The following is a 19,240-nucleotide window of genomic DNA, read 5'->3' on the forward strand; positions in this document are numbered from 1 at the left end:
AGATAGGATCATACTAGGGGTGAGTTCAAGTGTCTAACACTTCAATCGAACATGAGATTTACGACTTCGATTGATTAAGTTATAAACAACATGCAATTAAAACAGCTATTTACTACTATTGGCTACCTTCGTCTTGGTCGTGAGAAGATGGAAAGAAAACAACAGCAAACATAATAATAAATGATTTAAAAAATAAATGGGGAGGGGGAACCAACTAATTGATACCTACCGGAGCCTAAACAAAAAAGAAAGGGAATTCAGCCCCTAACAGTAACTCCAACCACAAATTAACACCCTGCCATTTGATGAAGACAGACGCGTTTTACACCTTTCGATTTCCAGCAATGTATACTAGATTACTAACTCACAGATATAGCATCTTAATCAATAACCATGGGATCTTCTCTCCTGCATGTTCATGGGATTTCGTTTCCAATGAAAGAACTGAAAGATAAAGAGAACTTTCCCTCTGCTTTAAGGGAAATCGAAGAAGGCACTGAATGAGATAGTGAAACTGGGGTAAGAAGAACTGATCAAGGTTCAAAAGATTTAATGATTGCTGCTGGTAGTCGGTCTGCCCGTCGATAAGTGAAAGGGGTTCTAAAGTGAACCAGCTTATTCCATTTCTAAGTCAGAAGAAAGGGCAAAGACAGAATGAGACTCATCAGGAAGAACTGGATTGGATAAAACATCGAGTTCGCGAATTATCTGTTGAAGCATACCCGGCCTGAAGCTAGAGCCAAAGAATATGAATATAAGATGGTGGGTAAGTCTCCTTTACTGGACCGGTTCCCGGGGATGAAGTCAACTTGCTATTGATCGAGCATGAAGAGAATCTGCTTTGAACATGAATGAGACGTGCTATCAGAGAAGGGATAAATACACATATATATAAATAATTAAACAAAAACTAAAAATAGGATTGAGAAATATTGTACAGGATGAGAGCGAGTATCGGTAATTCAAATATTATTAGAATATCTTATTATTATTTATTATTTTATTATTATTTTTTACATAATTTTTAATACTATTTACTATTATTTAATATTTTATAATTACTTTTTTATTACTTTTTTGTTATTATTTATAAAATAATTGAGAATATATCACTACATAAGAGCACTAGCATTGGTTTCTTTAGCATCTTCAAAATCACATCTTTTGAAGATTGATTTTACAAATCAAGAAAAACTCTCATATTGAATTATGCATTTTTGAATCAAATAATAAAATATTATTATTTTTAATTTTTTTCTTAAAATTATTATTTTTTATATATTTTACAATTAGTACCATGTGCTAAAAAAATACAAAATTCATATATCTAAATATTACTAATTTTATATATCAAAATGATCAATTTTATCAATAAATATTAATATGTACACAAAAATATTTTGTATCATCAACTTCATACAAATTTCATATATCAAAATCATCTTAATATAAATTCTATAAAGTTGATTTTAATGAGTAGGAGAGAAAAAAAATATTTAAAATAATGTTTGAAAAGTGAATAATATTTTTTCAAACTCGAAGAAGTACTATTCATAATTATGTAAAAATTTAGATATATATAAGATAGATGAATTTAAAGACATATTACATAAATATAAAGATAAGATAAAAGATGAAGAAAGTCCTCTAAATGATTGGAAGAGAAACGAGAATTCCTGACTGAAAATCGAAAATGAAAAGATAAAGCATTGTTTTGATGTTTTTTTATTTATTTATTTTTGGATAATTTGAAATAAAAATGTATAGCCACAAGAGTAAAAGTGTGAAGACAAGAAGAACAATCCATTTATTTTTTATTTCAGAGAATATTCAGCAATTGACACAGACAAGCAGCATTATCCCGTCGTACCGTCGTAGAGTACTCGATAAAAAAGTGGAGGAAAGAGAAGTGCGCAGAAATCATTTTTGAGATTTCTTTCGCAGAAGTTTCAAGATGATTGTAAAAATAAATAATTATTCGGACGAATTTCTTGGACTAATTAATTATTTACATAATCTTTATTCCAATTATTACTTGGCAGAGAAAACCCATTATATAATTGTTCAATCCTTCACTCACAGTCTCTTTGAAAAATGAAAGAGGGTCTACATGATATGAAGGGACTCGTTAATGGGTAAACTTTTCCTACTTCCAACATAATAGACGCGACTTGTAGTGGTCCCATGACTCCCATTACATACTTCATATTTCATAAAGAACCTGTTAATCAAATTTAAATATTTTTTAGATGTAATTTTTATTGGAGTATATAAAAATAAGTAGTTAGAATTAGGGATGTAACCGGTTCGGTTTTGAAAAAAATTTAGAATCGAACCGGTATATATCGATTCTACATTTTTAAAAACTGATTACGCTCTGGTTACCCTTCTAAACCGGTACCTTTAATTTTTTCGATTTTCAGTCTGGTTTTCTAGTTTTTTTAAAATGTAAAAAACATATAGTAAAATGTTATTTCTTATGTCAAAATGTTATTAATAATTTAATATATATATTATGTTTAAAGTATATGATCAATTAAATTTTTATTTTTAAGATTAAACTTTTATTTTATAAATTATAATAACATTATCTTATATATAATTATATTAATAACATACGAGTAAATAAATTATAAATGTTCATATTTAATATTAACATTTTATATTATAATTTATAAATTATAATATGAAATTATTTTATATATGATATATAATTATATATAAAAATTAAATATATAATTATATGACTAGAATTTGTTTTTCAATTAGAAGTGGTGCATATTGTGGTTGTTTCGGTACTTCTGTAAGCCTTGCACTTCTATTGAGTATATTATATATAAAATTTATCTATATAAATATTTTATATAATATATAAAATTAATTTTTATATACATATATTTTTCAACCGGTCTGGTTCGGTCCGGTCCGGTTCTGGAAACTATAGAACCGAAACCGGACCAAATCCGACCGGTTTTCATAATATAGGAACCGGTTTTGAATCGGACCGATTCAAAACCGGATCACGATTTTTTGATTTATCGGTTTAAATTTACACCCCTAGTTAGAATTGAAGAAGTAATTTGAATTTTTTTTTGAGTTTTTGTAAAAATGTGATTTATTTGTGTATGTTTTTCAGAAAAAGAGTAAATGATAATATAAGAAAGTTTTAGAAATGAGCTTTGCTACTCATTATTTTCACATATCATACTTATTTTTAATTTTTTTTCTTAAATTAATTAAATTCCTCTATATATATCATTTATATACATATATTTGATAAGAAAAAAATAAAAGAAAAAGATAAAAAATAGAAGGTTGTAACGGTCGCACGGGGTTTTGCAAAAGGTCGCACGGGTGAGGCGAGGGGACGACTGGACATACGCCCTTTAAAAATTCAAGAAGATGCCATAAAAGTTTTGTTGACTCTAGCTTTTTGCAAAGAGTAATAGTGTAATACCACGCTGTCCAAATAGAATTTTCCTTTCCTTCGCTTAAATAAATAAATTACATGGCGGCCAATTAGAACTGGTCACAGAGAGCGAGGGACAGAGAGGGAGAAAATGGGGCATGGAAGCTCGAAAGAGGAAGCAACGTCTGATGCTAAAGAGGAAGGATCATCGCGTTCATCTCGGCTGAAACAGAGACTTCACCACCATCGTCATGGCCGTCATAGTCGACATGGCAATGTCTCCAGCGCCTCCTCTCCTAATCCCAAACTACTCGCTGCTGATAGTTTCGCCGGAGTTGCTCTTCTCACCCTCATGCGTGTGCGTTTCTTCTTCTTCTTCTTCTTTTTTTCCTTTCATTTGAATTCGTGTTTTCTTTTTCTTTTCCTTTATTTGAATTTCTCGGGGGTTGTAGGCGGAGATGAAGTTCAAGGACAAGTGGTTCGCCTGTGTTACTCTTGGAGAGCAGACCTTTCGTAGTGAGATCTCCGACCAGTTAAGCACCACCAAACTTCGCATACATATATTTTCTTTCTTCCAAATACGCTCTCGTCATTATCGATTGATGCCATAGGATTTGAGTTTCATATTTCTTGAATAATTGCTTCATATTATCTTTATGACTAATTTAGAAGACTTACAAAAATGCCATAAGAACTGTGTATTACATTATAACTTTTTAACATGAAAAGCAATTTCGTACTGCTGTCATTGCACAACTAAATACGTTATTAAGATTAAAACCAAAAATCGGAAAATTTTCCAGCGTTCAATCACCGAATTCAGAACCCTCGTTTCCATACTTCGTTTGCTTTTGGCCCTCTTTTCTGGAATTATTGGTCAATTTTTTTCTACTGACCTCAGATCACGAATGTAGACCGGCATGTTTGGAAACAAAAAGGGTTTTATCTCATGTCATTATTACAATTTTTTCAAATTTCTACACAAAATATAATAAACAATTCAACTTTTTTAAATCTCAAAATAATAATATTAAAAAAAAAAACATTCTAACAATATTTTATTCAACTTTTAACTTTAATCTAAAACCATCTCATCTCATCTCACTGTCCAAACGGCGCCTAGTGGACGAGATCATCTTGATTTGACAAAAATGGAAAAACTGAACTTGGGAAGGGTGCTCAGCAAAAAGTTTCTTAGGAAGGGTGCTCGCTTCTTGTTGCTGAAAACCGCGCTTTCCAGTCTGCACCTACTTCATGCTTCTGTTCACTCTTCTGGAGATATGGCTAAACACTTGGAGCTTTAGAGGGGTGTGTTATGGACAGCAACTATTAACACGATGATCCATAGGTTGATCTAACCAGCATAGGCTTATGATGATTAAAACTCGGGGATGATCTACAGATATCCATTTCAATTTCTCAAAATCATAATGAAATATTTTTATTAGAGAGCGACTGCCTAATTGTCCATCCTTCATTTGCCACACTCTTTTTGGCTTTATTGAGATTCTGATTAGCGCATTGCATGTTCTCAGTTTTTCCCCCTACATACTTCAACCTTGTGGTCAAGTTTGGAATCTGGATGCCTTTGAAGAAATGCTTGTTTGCTGAGATATGATCGTGTACATAACCCTGGATTGAGATGCTTTGCCTCCAAACTTTAGATTGCAGATTGTAAACCTCTATATTCTTGGTCCTCAAGCAAAATTGGTGATCCCAAAGTTAATTAGTTCTCAGCTCACCATAATGATTTGGAATACTGAAGCTAGTAGATCAACCAAAAACAAATACAGCTTAGAAGGAGAGAATATACTAGAGTTGTTGGCTGGACTGTAAACTAGACAGGGTGACTGAAACAAGGACTCGTTTATTGCAATTCAATTTGCACTTTTACCCTAACTGTTTTGGCAATGTGAATACTCCTTTCACTTGGTAGTACACTTTGGATTGGAAACCTGTTATAGAAAATGGTCTCTAAACACCATATAATACGTTTATCTATAAAAAAAAGTTATTTACCATCTTGCTGTACTTGTTGAATAATCATTTGACAAAAGATGATATTATCTTTTTGCAGTCTGAGAAACATTTTACTTTGTTTTTGACTTTTATATGTGCTGATTTTGTCTTACTGGTGGCGCAGCACAGACAGCCCCGTTTGGAACTCTGTGAGTTTATACCCCAAATTATATCTTTTTAGAACAATAAGCAAGGCTTTCCACTTATTGTGTTTTAGTTAATTCCTCCATTGCCAAGCATATCTAAGTGGAAATTTACTCTGTATGGCACCATGTTGCTTCTACTATTATTTTCTTAAGCAACTTACTGAGCATCTTTAGGTGTAGTAATCTTGATATCCATAACTTACTAGCTTTAAATTCTTTTTGATGTTTCTTCATCATCTCTTTTTGGGAACACCAGTCTGTGGTGCCATCATGCCAACCAAGGATCTTCTGTTCTCATACTGGATTGATGTATGCAAAACCCACTAAGTACTAGAGATATTTCTAGATCAAAGAGAAAGTAATAGAGATCAAACTCACAAACCAAAGAGCCGAGAGACTAGAGAACTAGGGAAAAAGAATAAAATAACTTTCTTTGCAGGAAAGTAATCAAATATTTTTCTTTGATAAGTAAATGATAATATTATTAATAGAGATAGACAAAGCCCAAGGACACAAGATGGTATACAAGAGATAAGACCTATCTAGGTCGAAGTATTGGAAACTAGAAAGTCATGAATATTCAGGCCATTAAAATCTAAAGCTATGGCCCATAGAAATAAAGTACGGAAAAATAAAGTTTGGAGTTCCTCTGGAGACCGCTCCTTGTTTTTGAAAGTCCGATCGTTGTGCTCTTGACGTATACACCACATAATGCAGATCGATATCATCTTCCACACAACCTTGATTTGTAGGACTCCTCTCGGAAGTGTCCATCTAGCCAATAGATCAATCACAGTTGCAGACATTACAAAGGATAACTCTACTCGGCTAAACACTTCAATCCACAAGGCTCTAGTTGTCTCACAATGTAACAAAAGGTGTTTCACTGTCTTGCCGAATCTCTTGCACATGCAACACCAGTCTAGAATAACTATTTGGCGCTTCCTCAGGTTGTTGATAGTCAGGATCTTCCCCAAAACTGCTGTCCATTTAAAGAAGACCGCTTTCAGAGGCGTTGTATTCCTCCAAATGATCCTCCTTGGGAACTGAATATTTGAAGCTTGGGTAAGGGACTTAAAGAAAGATCGAACCGAAAAAATGCCCTTACCCACGAGAGTTCACCATAGCCAATCAGCTTGCTGTCTATTCGGCTTCACATGATATAATAGGCTGAAAAAAGCCTCAAAGTTGTTTGTTTGGACCAAAGCATGAGGTCCGCTACTGAAGCTTCTTGATTACGGGCCACTCGGAAAACAACTAGGAAAGAATCTTTTAAAGCCTCATTCCCACACCATATGTCCCTCCAAAACTTAATTTGGGACCCTCTTCCTCCAACACCAATTTAGAATGGCTATTAAAATCCCCCTACCACGTCTAATGTATTTCGAAACCCCCACACCATTAGCTCCATTTACCTCTTCAGTACACCAGCCACCCTACAAGTTTCCATATTTGCAATAAACCACCAGTTTCCATATGGCTTCTTGTTCCATGTTATACCTCCATAGCCACTTCCCAAGTAGAGCCCGGTTGAAGGTTCTATATTTTTTATACCCAACCCACCTGACGAGATTGGTTTACACACCTTGTCCCAGCTAACTAGGTGAAATTTGAATTCAACCCTTATCCCACTTCATAAGAAATCACGATACAATTTTTCAATCCGAGCCGCCACATGGGTAGGAATTGGAAACAAAGACAAAAAGTAGGTAGGTAAGTTAGAAAGGGTACTCTTAATTATAGTCAAACGGCCACCCTTCGACAAATACAATTTCTTCCACCTTGCCAATCTTTTTCCTATCTTTTCAATAATAGAATCCCAAATGGATGAGGCCCTTGCAGTAGCCCCCAAAGGTAGTCCCAAATAGGTAATGGGAAGAAAGGTTACCTTACACATATTACTGACGTTCCCCATTGGCACTAACTTTGACTTGTCGAAATTCACTTTCAAGCCTGATGCTGCTTCAAAGCATAATAAGAGAACCTTCAATGCCTTCAATTGGTTTCGATCTGCCTCACAGAATAAGAGTGTCATTTGCAAAAAGTAAATGAGACAAAATAATAATGCCCCCATTAGGGTTACCAATCGGAAATCCAGCCACAAACTCGTGCATAAACACCGCCGATATCATCCTACTCAAGGCCTTTATGATGATAACAAAGAGAAGTGGAGACAATGGATCTCCTTGCCTTAGACCTTGAAAGCTGTTGAAGAAACCCATAGGGCAACCATTAATCAAGACTTAGAATCTTGCCGTGGAGATGCACCAACTGATCCAATTACACCATCTAACCCCAAAGCCGCATCTCCCTAGCAAATATAGAACGAAGTTCCAGTTTACATGGTCGTATGCCTCTCCATATCTAATTTGCAAATAATCCCTGTGGAGCTAGCCTTTAATCTACTATCCAGGCCCTCATTCACTATAAGGACTAAATCAAGAATTTGTCGATTCCTAACAAACGCATTTTGTGGCTTCGTAATGATCTTGTCCAAAACCTCCCCTAATCTATTGGCAAGCACCTTGGAGATAATTTTATACACCCCATTCACAATGCTAATTGGTCGAAAATCCTTAATCTCCGATGCTCCAATCTTCTTCGGGATCAGCGCAATAAAGGTAGCATTTAGGTTTTTTTCAAACATTCTAGCTAAGGATACTTCCTGAAACACATTCATGATGTCCTCATTCACAACCTCCCAGCATGATTGGAAAAAGCCCATCGAGAAGCCATCTGGACCTAGAGCTTTATCTTTACTCATGCGTCTCACTAGATCATAAACTTCCTCTTCTTCAAAAGGCCGCTCCAACCGAGACGCTGCCTGAGGCTCAATAGTATCAAAACCGAGTCCATTCAACTTTGTCCTCCATCCCTCTCGTTCTGTAAGCAGTTGTTCATAGAAATCCACCACATGATCCCGAATCATAGGGGCCTCCTTGCACTCCATACCATTAATATTTGACATTTCAATGGTATTATTTCTTCTATGAGAGTTGGCAACTCTATGGAAGAACTTTGTACTCTGGTCTCCTTCTTTCAACCATAATGCTCTTGACTTCTGGTGCCAAGAAATCTCCTCCAAAGATAATACTTTCTCCGATTTAGAAACCAACTCTGCTTTCCGCAATAGCTCTTCCGGTGAAAGGACTCTAGTCTCAAGTATCCTCTCAAACTGTTGCAACTCCTCCACCATGAATTTCTTTCGCTCCCCTATATCTCCAAAGGAATGAGAATTCCAAAACTTAAGATCATGCTTCAAGGCTTTTAATTTACTGGCTAGGATGTATGAGGGGGCTTATCGATGGATTGGTGTTATCTATGTAAAAAGTAGGGAGAATCAGTGGATCATTTACTATTGCACTGTGAGGTGGCAAGGGTGCTGTGGGATGAGATTTTCAGAAGAGTTGATGTCGCGTGGGTAATGCCATTGAGGGTGATAGATCTACTGGCTTGCTAGAAGGAGATTCAATGTTGTACTCAAGTGGTGGCAGTGTGGAAGATGATCTCGTTGTGTATTATGTGGTGTATTTGGTCGGAAAGGAATGAGCAATGCTTTGAAGATGGAGAACACACATTGGGGGAGCTTCAGAATTTTTTTGTACACACGTTATTGTCTTGGTTTTCAGCTATTGTGCTTCATGGAAACAATGTTCATGATTTCTTGTCTTTAATTTATCGTTCCTAGAATGTTTTTAGGTGTTATTTTGTATACTCTCTGTGTACACGGGCTATGGCTATTTCATTCGTATCAATAATATTTACTTCTTACATATAAAAAGTAAAAAAAGGATGTGTGAAGGGTTACCATAAAACTGGTATGAAGATCACCATTGCCCAACCTTATCCACAAAATCTTCACTTTTCAGCCACATGTTTTCAAACTTGAAGTATCGGCGCCTGCTTTGGATGCCACCACAATCCAACAAGATGAGAAAATGATCTGAGCAAAGATGTGGTAGCCTCTTTTGGCACACCTCCTAATAGTGCACCTCCCACTCCGGTGAGATTAGAAATCTGTCCAGCTGGAACCACGTCTGATTATTTGACCAAGTAAAAGAGCCCTTATGAGAGGAATGTCTAACAGATTTAAGTCAAAGATACATTCTGAAAACTCTGTCATTGCTAGGCGCGTCCTATTGTCTCCAGATCGTTCACTAGGGAATCTGATGACATTGAAATCCCGCCCTATATGCCAAGGAAACTCACACTAGGTATGTAACCCAACAAGTTCCTCCCATAAGAGTCTTCTATCGTTGTCTACGTTTGGATAATATAAACCTACAAAAGCCCACACAAAATTATCTGCCATGTTCGTAAGAAAACATGCCACAGTATACTCTTCCACAAACTCCTCCATTTTCTCCACAGTTTTTTTATCTCACATCACTAGGATGCCACCCGAAACCCCATTCGATGCAAGATAAACCCAATCTGCATAAGTACAACTCCAAACACTTCGCACTATCCTCCTAGAAACACATTTCAGCTTGGTTTCTTGTAAACATACTATGTTCACCCTCCATTCTCGAAGCAAATTTTTAATACGAAGTCATTTATTTGCCTCATTCAACCCGCAGATATTCCAAAGACACAATTTTCGGCTTCATAATGGAGAGGCAAGCCCTTTCCCCTTGGATCTCTCACAGCTTGAACTTCCCTCATAATTCATCGACCAAGTTAGACGCTTGATCTCCCGCTGTTTTTTAGACCCTGATTTCTTAGACTGTGAATGACCCACTTCAATGGCAGTGAGTAGGCCATAAACTGCTTTTCAAAACCCACACACTCCATTCCCACACAATATTGTATTTCTTTCACCTTTCGGAGCACCCCATCCGACACATGGGATTCATTTGGTAACATACGATTCAACGGAATAGGCTCCTCCTCACTGGGAACCTACTGCAAATTAGATGTCACCCTTCTCTCTTACTCCTTGAATAAATTTCTGCCCTCCCATTCAACCACAATGCTATTAGTGGAAAACTGAGTTTCAAGGACCATCGTTTTATCACAGCCAAGCCTCTGAGAGGGTCCAACATCAACCAGCTCCATCCAAACCACCACAACCCCTCGTTCGACCCCCCCACAAGCTTCAAAGAAATCCCTTCTCGTCGAAATAAGCTCGAGATGCTCCTCAAGTTGAGTAGGGGCCTTCGTCTGGTGGTGCTTCCATCATGATCATCGGCAGTTTCTAGCCACATGGAGCTGAGGTAATGGCACATAGTGGCGAGATCTCATCTGTTTGCACATTACGCAGCCCTGCCGCTTGGTCTTCCTCCATCGCTGACACCATCTGGACCTTCGTTGGTGGATCTACAATAGGTCGCAGTGCTGCCGAAGCTGCCGTCGGCACGGTGGCTGGGCTGCCATCAGTCATGGGCCGTTGATCTCCATCCTTTCGAATCCTCCACACGGGATGGGGCCCAATAGGCTGAACTCCACCTCTAGCCCCTGTAATTCCTGCGGGCTTGGGCCCATTGGCATTAGGCCCACTAGGCCTTGACGGGCCATCTGTTGGGCCATCCTTAATGTTAAGGTTTATGGGCCCATTCACCCCCTTATAACACCTTTTTTATTCGGGCTTGCCTTCCCTGAGCCTGGGCCACCCCTGAAGTGAAGCTTAGCCTGTTCCTTAAGCTCAACATCAAGCCCGACCTTTTCCGCCATGCCCCTTTCCCCTTTAGGCTTGACACACTTTAAAAGCCACTCCACCTGGTTCTGCAGTGTGCACAACTGTACCTTCACGTCCAGCAATGCTTTATGGACATCCCCCTCTGCCACGTCACCTGCAGGTCTGCTCCCACCACCCTGCCTCTAGTCACGCCGAAAGAGACTGTCATTGTCAGTGTCATAGTTGTGGTCTTCTCTCTGCTGTACCTTGTCACCACCTCTCTGCCATGGCCACCTTGCTAGGGGCTGATGCGGATGCTCCACCAACAACACCTCATTGTAAGAGAAAAATGGTGCCTTTATCGCCGATGGTCTTGGAGCTCCCTCACTGACTGAGGTTTTCCTTTCTTGGAGAAACTCCCATAGTGCCTCCCCTAGCCGTTTCCACTTCTGCCTTCCTTCTCTTCAAGTACAAAGAGGAGGTTTCTTCTACCACCACCCCCATATTCCACCACTGCAATATAATGTCCACGACCATTCGAGCAACGCTGAGCAATGAAGCTACGATTGCCCTCCCTAATAGTGGTGAAAAAATCACTTTTCTCTTCATTCAAACAATCTGTCATAGCCTTTGCCAACCAGTGCACTGTTGAAGGACCCAGTGACAATTTCGAACTCACCCTCCAACTTCTCTCAGTGATGACTAGTAGACCCCCATCCTTAGCAAGTGAGAAAAACTTGAACTCTATCGCAATATCCTTATAAAATCCCATCCACCCTTCTTCACAAACCACCCACACTCAATGAAGAACTACGAAACATCAGATACAGAGAGATGTACGGAGAGAAAATGTTGTCCCAACTGCATTTAGACCTATCTGAATCAAAATTGGAAATTAATCAAATATGAAGATCAATATGAGTACAACCCTTGAGATGCAGGAATTTTAGAAATTAAGCACCAGATTAGGTTTCTTGGTAAATTCTTGAAGGTTTCTTGGATGTGGTATAATATTTAAGAACATGGTTAGGGTATGAAAAATGATTGAATCTTCAAGGAATGTTCATAGTAAAGTACTGAGTTGAAGGATAACAAAAGCAAAAGAAATCCTAGATAATCACCCTTGATTTCCAAGCAATCACATTGAGGTTTCCTAAGCATCTACACCAAGTAAGAAAAAGACAATCATATCTTAAAAACTTCTAATAGAAGCTGAATATTTTATTGAATTCCTCTTTGAATTTTGACCTATGAAAAAGCAAAAAAACATATTACATAAAAACCTATGCATCACTATTTCTAATTGTTTTCCAAAAAAGACTAGGATTCTTGATTATTTTGAAAATAAAACTGTAAATCAAGTAGATAAAAGAAAATAGAGAAGGACTAATAAATACAAACTAAAACTGCTGGGCCTCTTTTACAGCCCATTCCAGACAATCTTGCTTTTCTCTTGGTTTAGTAAGATTTATGTAAAGTGGAAGCAGCAAACAACTTTACCTAGTAAAAAACAAAAATAATACCTACTTTAAGTAAGACTAGCTCAGTAAAATTGCAACAGACTCCATCATTTGGAGCATTTGAATTACAGCATGGGCATTATAATTAGCTTTTCCTTACCCCTGATATATCTTTCAAGGGGAAGTCTGCGATGTTTCCTATGTCTTCCATGCAATAGAAACTTTAATCAAATTAAAATCCTTACCTTAGAAGTTAGAAAGTTGAAGCCATTTAGAATAATTTAGATAAAGGAGTGAAAAAGACACAAGGACCCCTAAATATTAAGTTGTTAAGGTCTACAATGGTGTCAACTGTACATCTACAGTGTAATGCACAGTAAAAATTGGCCTTTCTTCCATGCTTGCATCACTCTCTCGTCCTCTCTACATCATACATGCATGCTCACATACACGTACGTACGTACACATGCCCTTGGGCATGTGTCTGCACTCACATTCATTCTCTCACACATAATGAATGTGCCCTTCTGTTCACACATGCGTGCATACTTTTGCTGTCTTAATAGATTCATATTGTGAAAATGTGTTGCAATATTCTGCATACTTAGAAATTCCAGGAAGTTCCCTACAGTTTCTATCATTTATGGTATCATCAAACTGTATTTCGGAGCTTATTATTGCTGTATAACTTTTACCTTTTTTCCACAGGAAAAAAAACTTCTTTTGGAAACAGCTGGGCCACATGTTGCAAGGATTTCTGTGTTTGAGGTGCGTAATAAATTTGCTTTGATCTTACAATTTGGCTTGATATTGCAGTGTTATGCATGGCATTGCAATGAGCAAGAACTTTAGTCAATGAAGTGTCTTCATTTCATAAATTTCAGTTTATAAACAAGAAAAAGTTCCATTTATGCAGTTATGTGTAGTAATTACTGAAGAGGAAGAAGCTTGGTGCTTTCTGAAACAAGGATGAGGACATAGGTGTCCTTATCATGATAAGGGTGAATGTTGTTTCACATAAAAATGGGTGTTACCCTATGTCATGGAAGAAATGAAAATAACAATTAGTTTCACATAAAACAAGTGTCACTCAATGTCATGGGAGAAAAAGGCAAATACCAAGGCGACACAATTCTCACATTTTGGTTTGAACTTATTCAATTCATAGGATTAGCTTGTTTTTCCTATTTGATCTAAATTTAGGGGATGCTGATAAGAAATCTTTGAATAGTAGTGAAATGGTTTGTCAATAGTAGTGAAAGAGTTCATTGGTTTGAGTTATGATGTTTTATTGGGTTTTGGGAAATGAGAGAAAAAGTTGAATAAAAATATTATAAAGTTAAAATATTGTTAGAATATAATTTTTTAATATTATTTTTGTTTTGGGATTTACAAAAGTTGATTTGTTTTTTTTTTTAAGTTTGGGAAAATTGTAATGATTAGGTAATGACTAGATGAAAAAGTTGAACATTTGAACTTGAAAAGTATTTGTGTTTGAGTGATGTTTGGGAAGGAAATGAGGTGAGATGGGATGAGACGAAACCTATTCCCAAACAACCCCGTTTTATTTTAATTTTTATAGTTTTTCATTTTGTGGGTCTAAGGCCGGGTTAGTGATTCAAACACTTAGCTTGCTGTATAGGTTATGTGGACAGTTATGCAAAGGATTTTGTGTGTTGGAATTGTGTTTTCCAATTTACTGATATTCAATTTTTTGAAATCCCACTAAAAGTAGTTGTTCTTTTCATTTTTCATTTTTTCATTTTCTTCACATTTTTTTATAGGAAAATGTAACTCATGCACCCTCAAGGATTGAAATTTGTAACCTTTTCCTCCAGCTCGCATGGGTGGAGATGCCCTTTTTTCTAAAATCTGTTGGCCTTTTCTTTTGGCTTTTGAAAATAATCTCTCATTTTTGTATGCTTTCTCACAGAGATTTAAGTTTAATTTCACTCATTCCTCTTTGATTTTTATGTTAAAAGTTTAGAACTGATTTAAGTTTTGGTATCATGTCTGTATATTGTGATGTATTTAATCAATTTTTCCATATTATGCAGACCAATAGATTGTCCCGCAACAATATAATCGGATATTGTGAGATTGATCTACTTGAATTTATTACTCGGGTGAGTAACCTTCATCATATTCCTTTTAACTAGTTTACAATAATTTATTTGTAACAAACTTTGAATCAATATTTTACTGCATCATGAAACACCTTTTTTTCTCATTTTACACTGTGCATCTGATCGAGTCCTGCCAGGATCAATGGAACTGAAAGCATATAAAGGGAGAACTTTTTAGAAAACCTATTTGAAATATGACAACTAGTTGCTCCACCCTCTCAAGGCAGTGTTTTCAGACGTCATGCAACTCAGACTTTTCACTGCTTGTGTAGAAAAATTAGGAAAGCTATGTGGCTATTGTGTGGGAAAACCACTAAGGTTTTTCTAGTGAGATTATTGTGGAAATAAATGATCTCCCTTATCTTTCTGGTTGACACTCACAAAGTACTTGAAAAGATCTAGCATTTAGTCTCCCTAATTCTCTCTACGAGACATTCTCTCTCAAGGAGTTACTATTTTCTCTCAATGAACAGCTCTCTTAATTGTCAGAGAAGAAATGTCGCTGTCATGGGCAGTTGTAAATATCTTCTAGGCATGCCATTCTTTCTGCGTAATTGACCCGATTAGAGGTTCTAAATTTTCTAATTGCATCACCACCGTCAACCTCTTCATTTTTCATCTTCAGGCATTCCCTAAGGTCCCATCACTTGACGAGCTTTGAAGTTATATTATCTACTGACATTTGTGTAGAATAAACTCTTTCCATCAAATTTGAATGTGTAATAAAATTCTTATTCATCAGAAAAAAGATTATGATTTAATGAAGCTAAAGAAGAGGTCTAAGCTGGCCTACAATGGTCATTAGTTCAGGATTATACGTGATTTCAACCTTTAGTACTCTTATCACATCATAATATGAAGGTTATGCTTAGGCATGTGCATAAAATCAAGCATATAAATTTACTATCATGTTATTCTTCTATTTCTTTCTTCATTATCCTTTATTTATTTATCACTCGTATGTGTAAATTGAGATGGTCGTTCAAATACGGTTTAATTTAATTGCTTGATGCTTTTGTTTCAGATTTACATGATTTGTATCGTAGGCATGGCAGAAAATTTATTGGTCTATTCATTTGGATGGTTTTATTTTCATGGTGTTGCAGGAGGCAGATTCAGAAGTTGAGAAATATGACTTGTTAGATCCATCATCATCTGACACAGTGGTTGGAAAAATTTCTCTTTCATGTTCAGTCGAGGTGTGCAGCACGTAACAAGAATCTTATTGGTTTGTTGATTCTATGGTAAAGATTTGTGACATTTCATTGAATAAATTGACAGGATCCAATTGAAACAGAGAAGAGATTTGCAAGACGCATCTTGTCTATAGTGGTATGTTCTATATGATTTTCTGTTTTCTGCATGTATGATATTCATATCAACTCATTTTTGTTTCTGGACCCTTCTAGTTACGTTGATGTAACCCTTTTTTTGGCTGATTGGGAATGTTAAAAGGTCATTGAAAGAGCTAAATTGAAGTGAAGCTTGTGGAAAAGTGGTGAGGTTTCAAGGATAGTGAATCTTGGGAATTCTCTAGCTAAGATTTTACGAGTATGGGTATGTAGGAAACAATGCTAGAAAAGGCTTTAGATACAAGGACCTTTTTGCAACTCTTACCAGGGTATTTTGGTGTTCTTGGATTTGGGCTACCTGTTGCTTAGTTGGCCTTAGTGTTCTGGTTTGGGTCTGTCAGGAATTTATTTTTTGGACTGTCAGGGGTCCAAATTCAAATTGATTTGTTTTTCAAGCTTGCTTAGGCTGTAAATACTTGTAATATGTAGGTTCTATGCTGTCTGCGGTGAGGAAGAAAATTAGAGATCATCTCTTGATATTACTAGTTTTATTTATCTTTCTTTTCTTCTTTCACTGTTAAACAAATTATCTTTCTTTTCTTCTTTCAATTATTTTTATTTGATGTCTCCTGTATTTGAGCTTTTATTCATAACTTCTCCAACTACAAAGCACTAGTTTCTCTGGCCTAAATATGGCATAAGCATCATACCTTTTGCAGATCTACCTTATAGCTGTTGTTTTTCCTTCGAAGGACCAATCCCTAGAGTCTTAGGTATTAGCTGCTGATATGCATCAATTATAAACTTTCAAACTATTTTCTGTCCACTTGAATTAATAATTTCATGACTGCTGAGGATAGCTTAGAAATTGGATAAATGAGTTCAAATTTCTTAGTCCTAAGGATCATACACAGATTCATGCATGCATACATACATACATCGTGTTTATATATGTGTTGTCTTTGTTGGCACACACGCCATGTGTGTTTGTGCATTTCATAAAGTTTCTATGAAAGTAACTGTAAAGGGATATCGTAAGTACACAAAGGCTACTGATTAGCAATATTGCTACACCCCATATTATGATTCTATGAAAAAAAATGATCCTTGTCCACCTGTAGGGCTAGACTTTGGCTATTTATGATGCCTTATATTCTAGTTATCTTTCTTTCCATGTACAAGGCCAAAAGGAAAGAAGTTGACGGTCTGATCCTTGTACATTGAAAATCAGAAGTAGTTGACAAACATTTTCATCCTTCTGCCATTCTTTAGTACTTGGAACCCATTCAAAACTTTGTTCCCTATCACCATATTGGGGAAACACCTCTTTGAATTGACGTGCAAAATCCAACATTAAATATGTACTGTTCCATCTAGTAGGCACATCTAAAATTAGTTTCTTTGAGGGCATTGCAACCATTTCGCAATTTCACTATACTGTTTAACCTACACTTTGATGCTACCAAATATTTTATACCATCCATCACACAATCAATAATCTCCCTAATCTCCCCAAGTCCGTACTGCACAAACAAATTATTAATATGCGCACAACAACATACATGAAACAATTTTCCTCCAACAGACTATTTTTTTCAATCTAAAATCATATTTCAAGATCCTAATGGCAACATCATTAGTCTACAGTAATTGAATTAATTTTATTCTCAATTCACCAATTTTGAAAACACTTTTGTAAAGCATTAGCAATGGTAGCCCAATATGTGGCGGTGACACATTACAAAAGTTCAACACATGCCTTTGAAGATGCCAATCAATATCTATAAAATGACATGTTATTACCATATATGAAAGTTTTTGACAAGAAGTCCACATGTCAGTTGTGATATGAATGTTGTTAACAACTTTAAGCAAACCTTTTAACTTCATCTTTTTGATCTAGATGCTTTGAACAAGGTTTTGCACAATTTGCATTGAGGTTGTTTAGTACCATCTCGTTCAATTTCAACAAAATCCTTCTATACAATAGAAGTCTTATTTCTCTTCTTTCTTTTATAGGCAATTGTTTGCACTTCAGTTGAGCCCTCATTAGTGACAATATTGACAACCTTAGTATCTGCAATGTCTCCATCATCATTAGACATGAGCTCTTCTGAGCTAATCCCACTAGAGTCTTCATTTTCATACTCTTCGACCGGATCATTTTCATTCAAACCATCATCCATATTTGCTAACATAAATCATTTGTAAACTAAATAGCGGATAACAAAAGGGAAAGCTAACATAAACAAAAACTAATCAACCAACAAAATACTGTAAACAGAAATAAGTTTATAGTTAATAATGTAGCATAAACAAATAGATGTTAATAAAGAATGCTATTAATCATAGCAAAAAGCTATTTCTCAAAGCAAACAAACCGAGAGAAGTAGATAGTTGAATGGAAAAAATTAAAATCTATAAGACAAAAATATAAATGGAAAATCGAGGAGGATAAAGAACCACGGCATTGTGGACTGGAAAATTTGGATGAAGCACAAATTTGGGGCTTTTCTTTCTTCAAATGGTTCTTCTTCAATATTTTCAGTATGAATAATAAGTAACTCGTGTGTGCAAAATATAGTGCAAAGAATAGCAAGATCAAGAAAGGAAAAGACCATTTTTTGCCATTACAAAATAAAAGAAGTATTTTCATATCAATCAAAGTGATAGATAGAAGCATGGTGAGTCGCAACTCTTGAGGTAAGACAACACGGGGGCAACTAAATTTGCAAAATGAACTGCACCACCTTGGCCTACTTGGGTACAAAGAGTTACGAGAGAACCAGAGGTGATAACTGGTTCAAAATCTCCCTACCAAATGCCTAGAAACCGGTAAACAAAAGGGCGACTGAGGCCGACATTGCCCTCAAAATCTTCCACCATGTTAGATGAAAGAGGAAGAATCAGCTAAGAGACGGAAGAACGACGAAACTAGTGATTGAGTTGGTTGAGACTTATAAATTCTAGCATTTAATCTACCATCTGACCCATCTACCATCTCTGAGAGGCTTGACAATGTAAGGAACCAACTAGGGTTTCTAACTTTCTCAATCCCTCGGGTTCTAGGGGTTGTAAGTTCTAGGGCTGTCTTATAAGTTTGTAACTTGTATGTTGAGCTTCCTCAACGGCGAGATCCAAGGGCTAGCATTTGACAAATAAAAGTAATGG

The 19,240-nt window shown here is 36.3% G+C and overlaps 1 protein-coding gene across 1 annotated transcript in view; it reads left to right on the top strand.

Moving 5' to 3' along the window:
• Nucleotides 1-3,479: 3,479 nt before the first annotated feature.
• The window catches only part of LOC121255383 (phosphatidylserine decarboxylase proenzyme 2-like), a 32,792-nt gene continuing 17,031 nt past the window's right edge, over nucleotides 3,480-19,240 (top strand). The window contains exons 1-7 of the mRNA XM_041155678.1: nucleotides 3,480-3,767; nucleotides 3,862-3,941; nucleotides 5,553-5,577; nucleotides 13,360-13,419; nucleotides 14,709-14,777; nucleotides 15,884-15,976; nucleotides 16,059-16,109. Of these exons, the coding sequence (XP_041011612.1) occupies nucleotides 3,561-3,767; nucleotides 3,862-3,941; nucleotides 5,553-5,577; nucleotides 13,360-13,419; nucleotides 14,709-14,777; nucleotides 15,884-15,976; nucleotides 16,059-16,109 (585 nt within the window). The 5' untranslated portion in view covers nucleotides 3,480-3,560. The remainder of the gene's footprint in view (nucleotides 3,768-3,861; nucleotides 3,942-5,552; nucleotides 5,578-13,359; nucleotides 13,420-14,708; nucleotides 14,778-15,883; nucleotides 15,977-16,058; nucleotides 16,110-19,240) is intronic.

The sequence above is a fragment of the Juglans microcarpa x Juglans regia genome, chromosome 3D (assembly GCF_004785595.1).
Source record: "Juglans microcarpa x Juglans regia isolate MS1-56 chromosome 3D, Jm3101_v1.0, whole genome shotgun sequence".
Classification (NCBI taxonomy): Eukaryota; Viridiplantae; Streptophyta; class Magnoliopsida; order Fagales; family Juglandaceae; genus Juglans; species Juglans microcarpa x Juglans regia.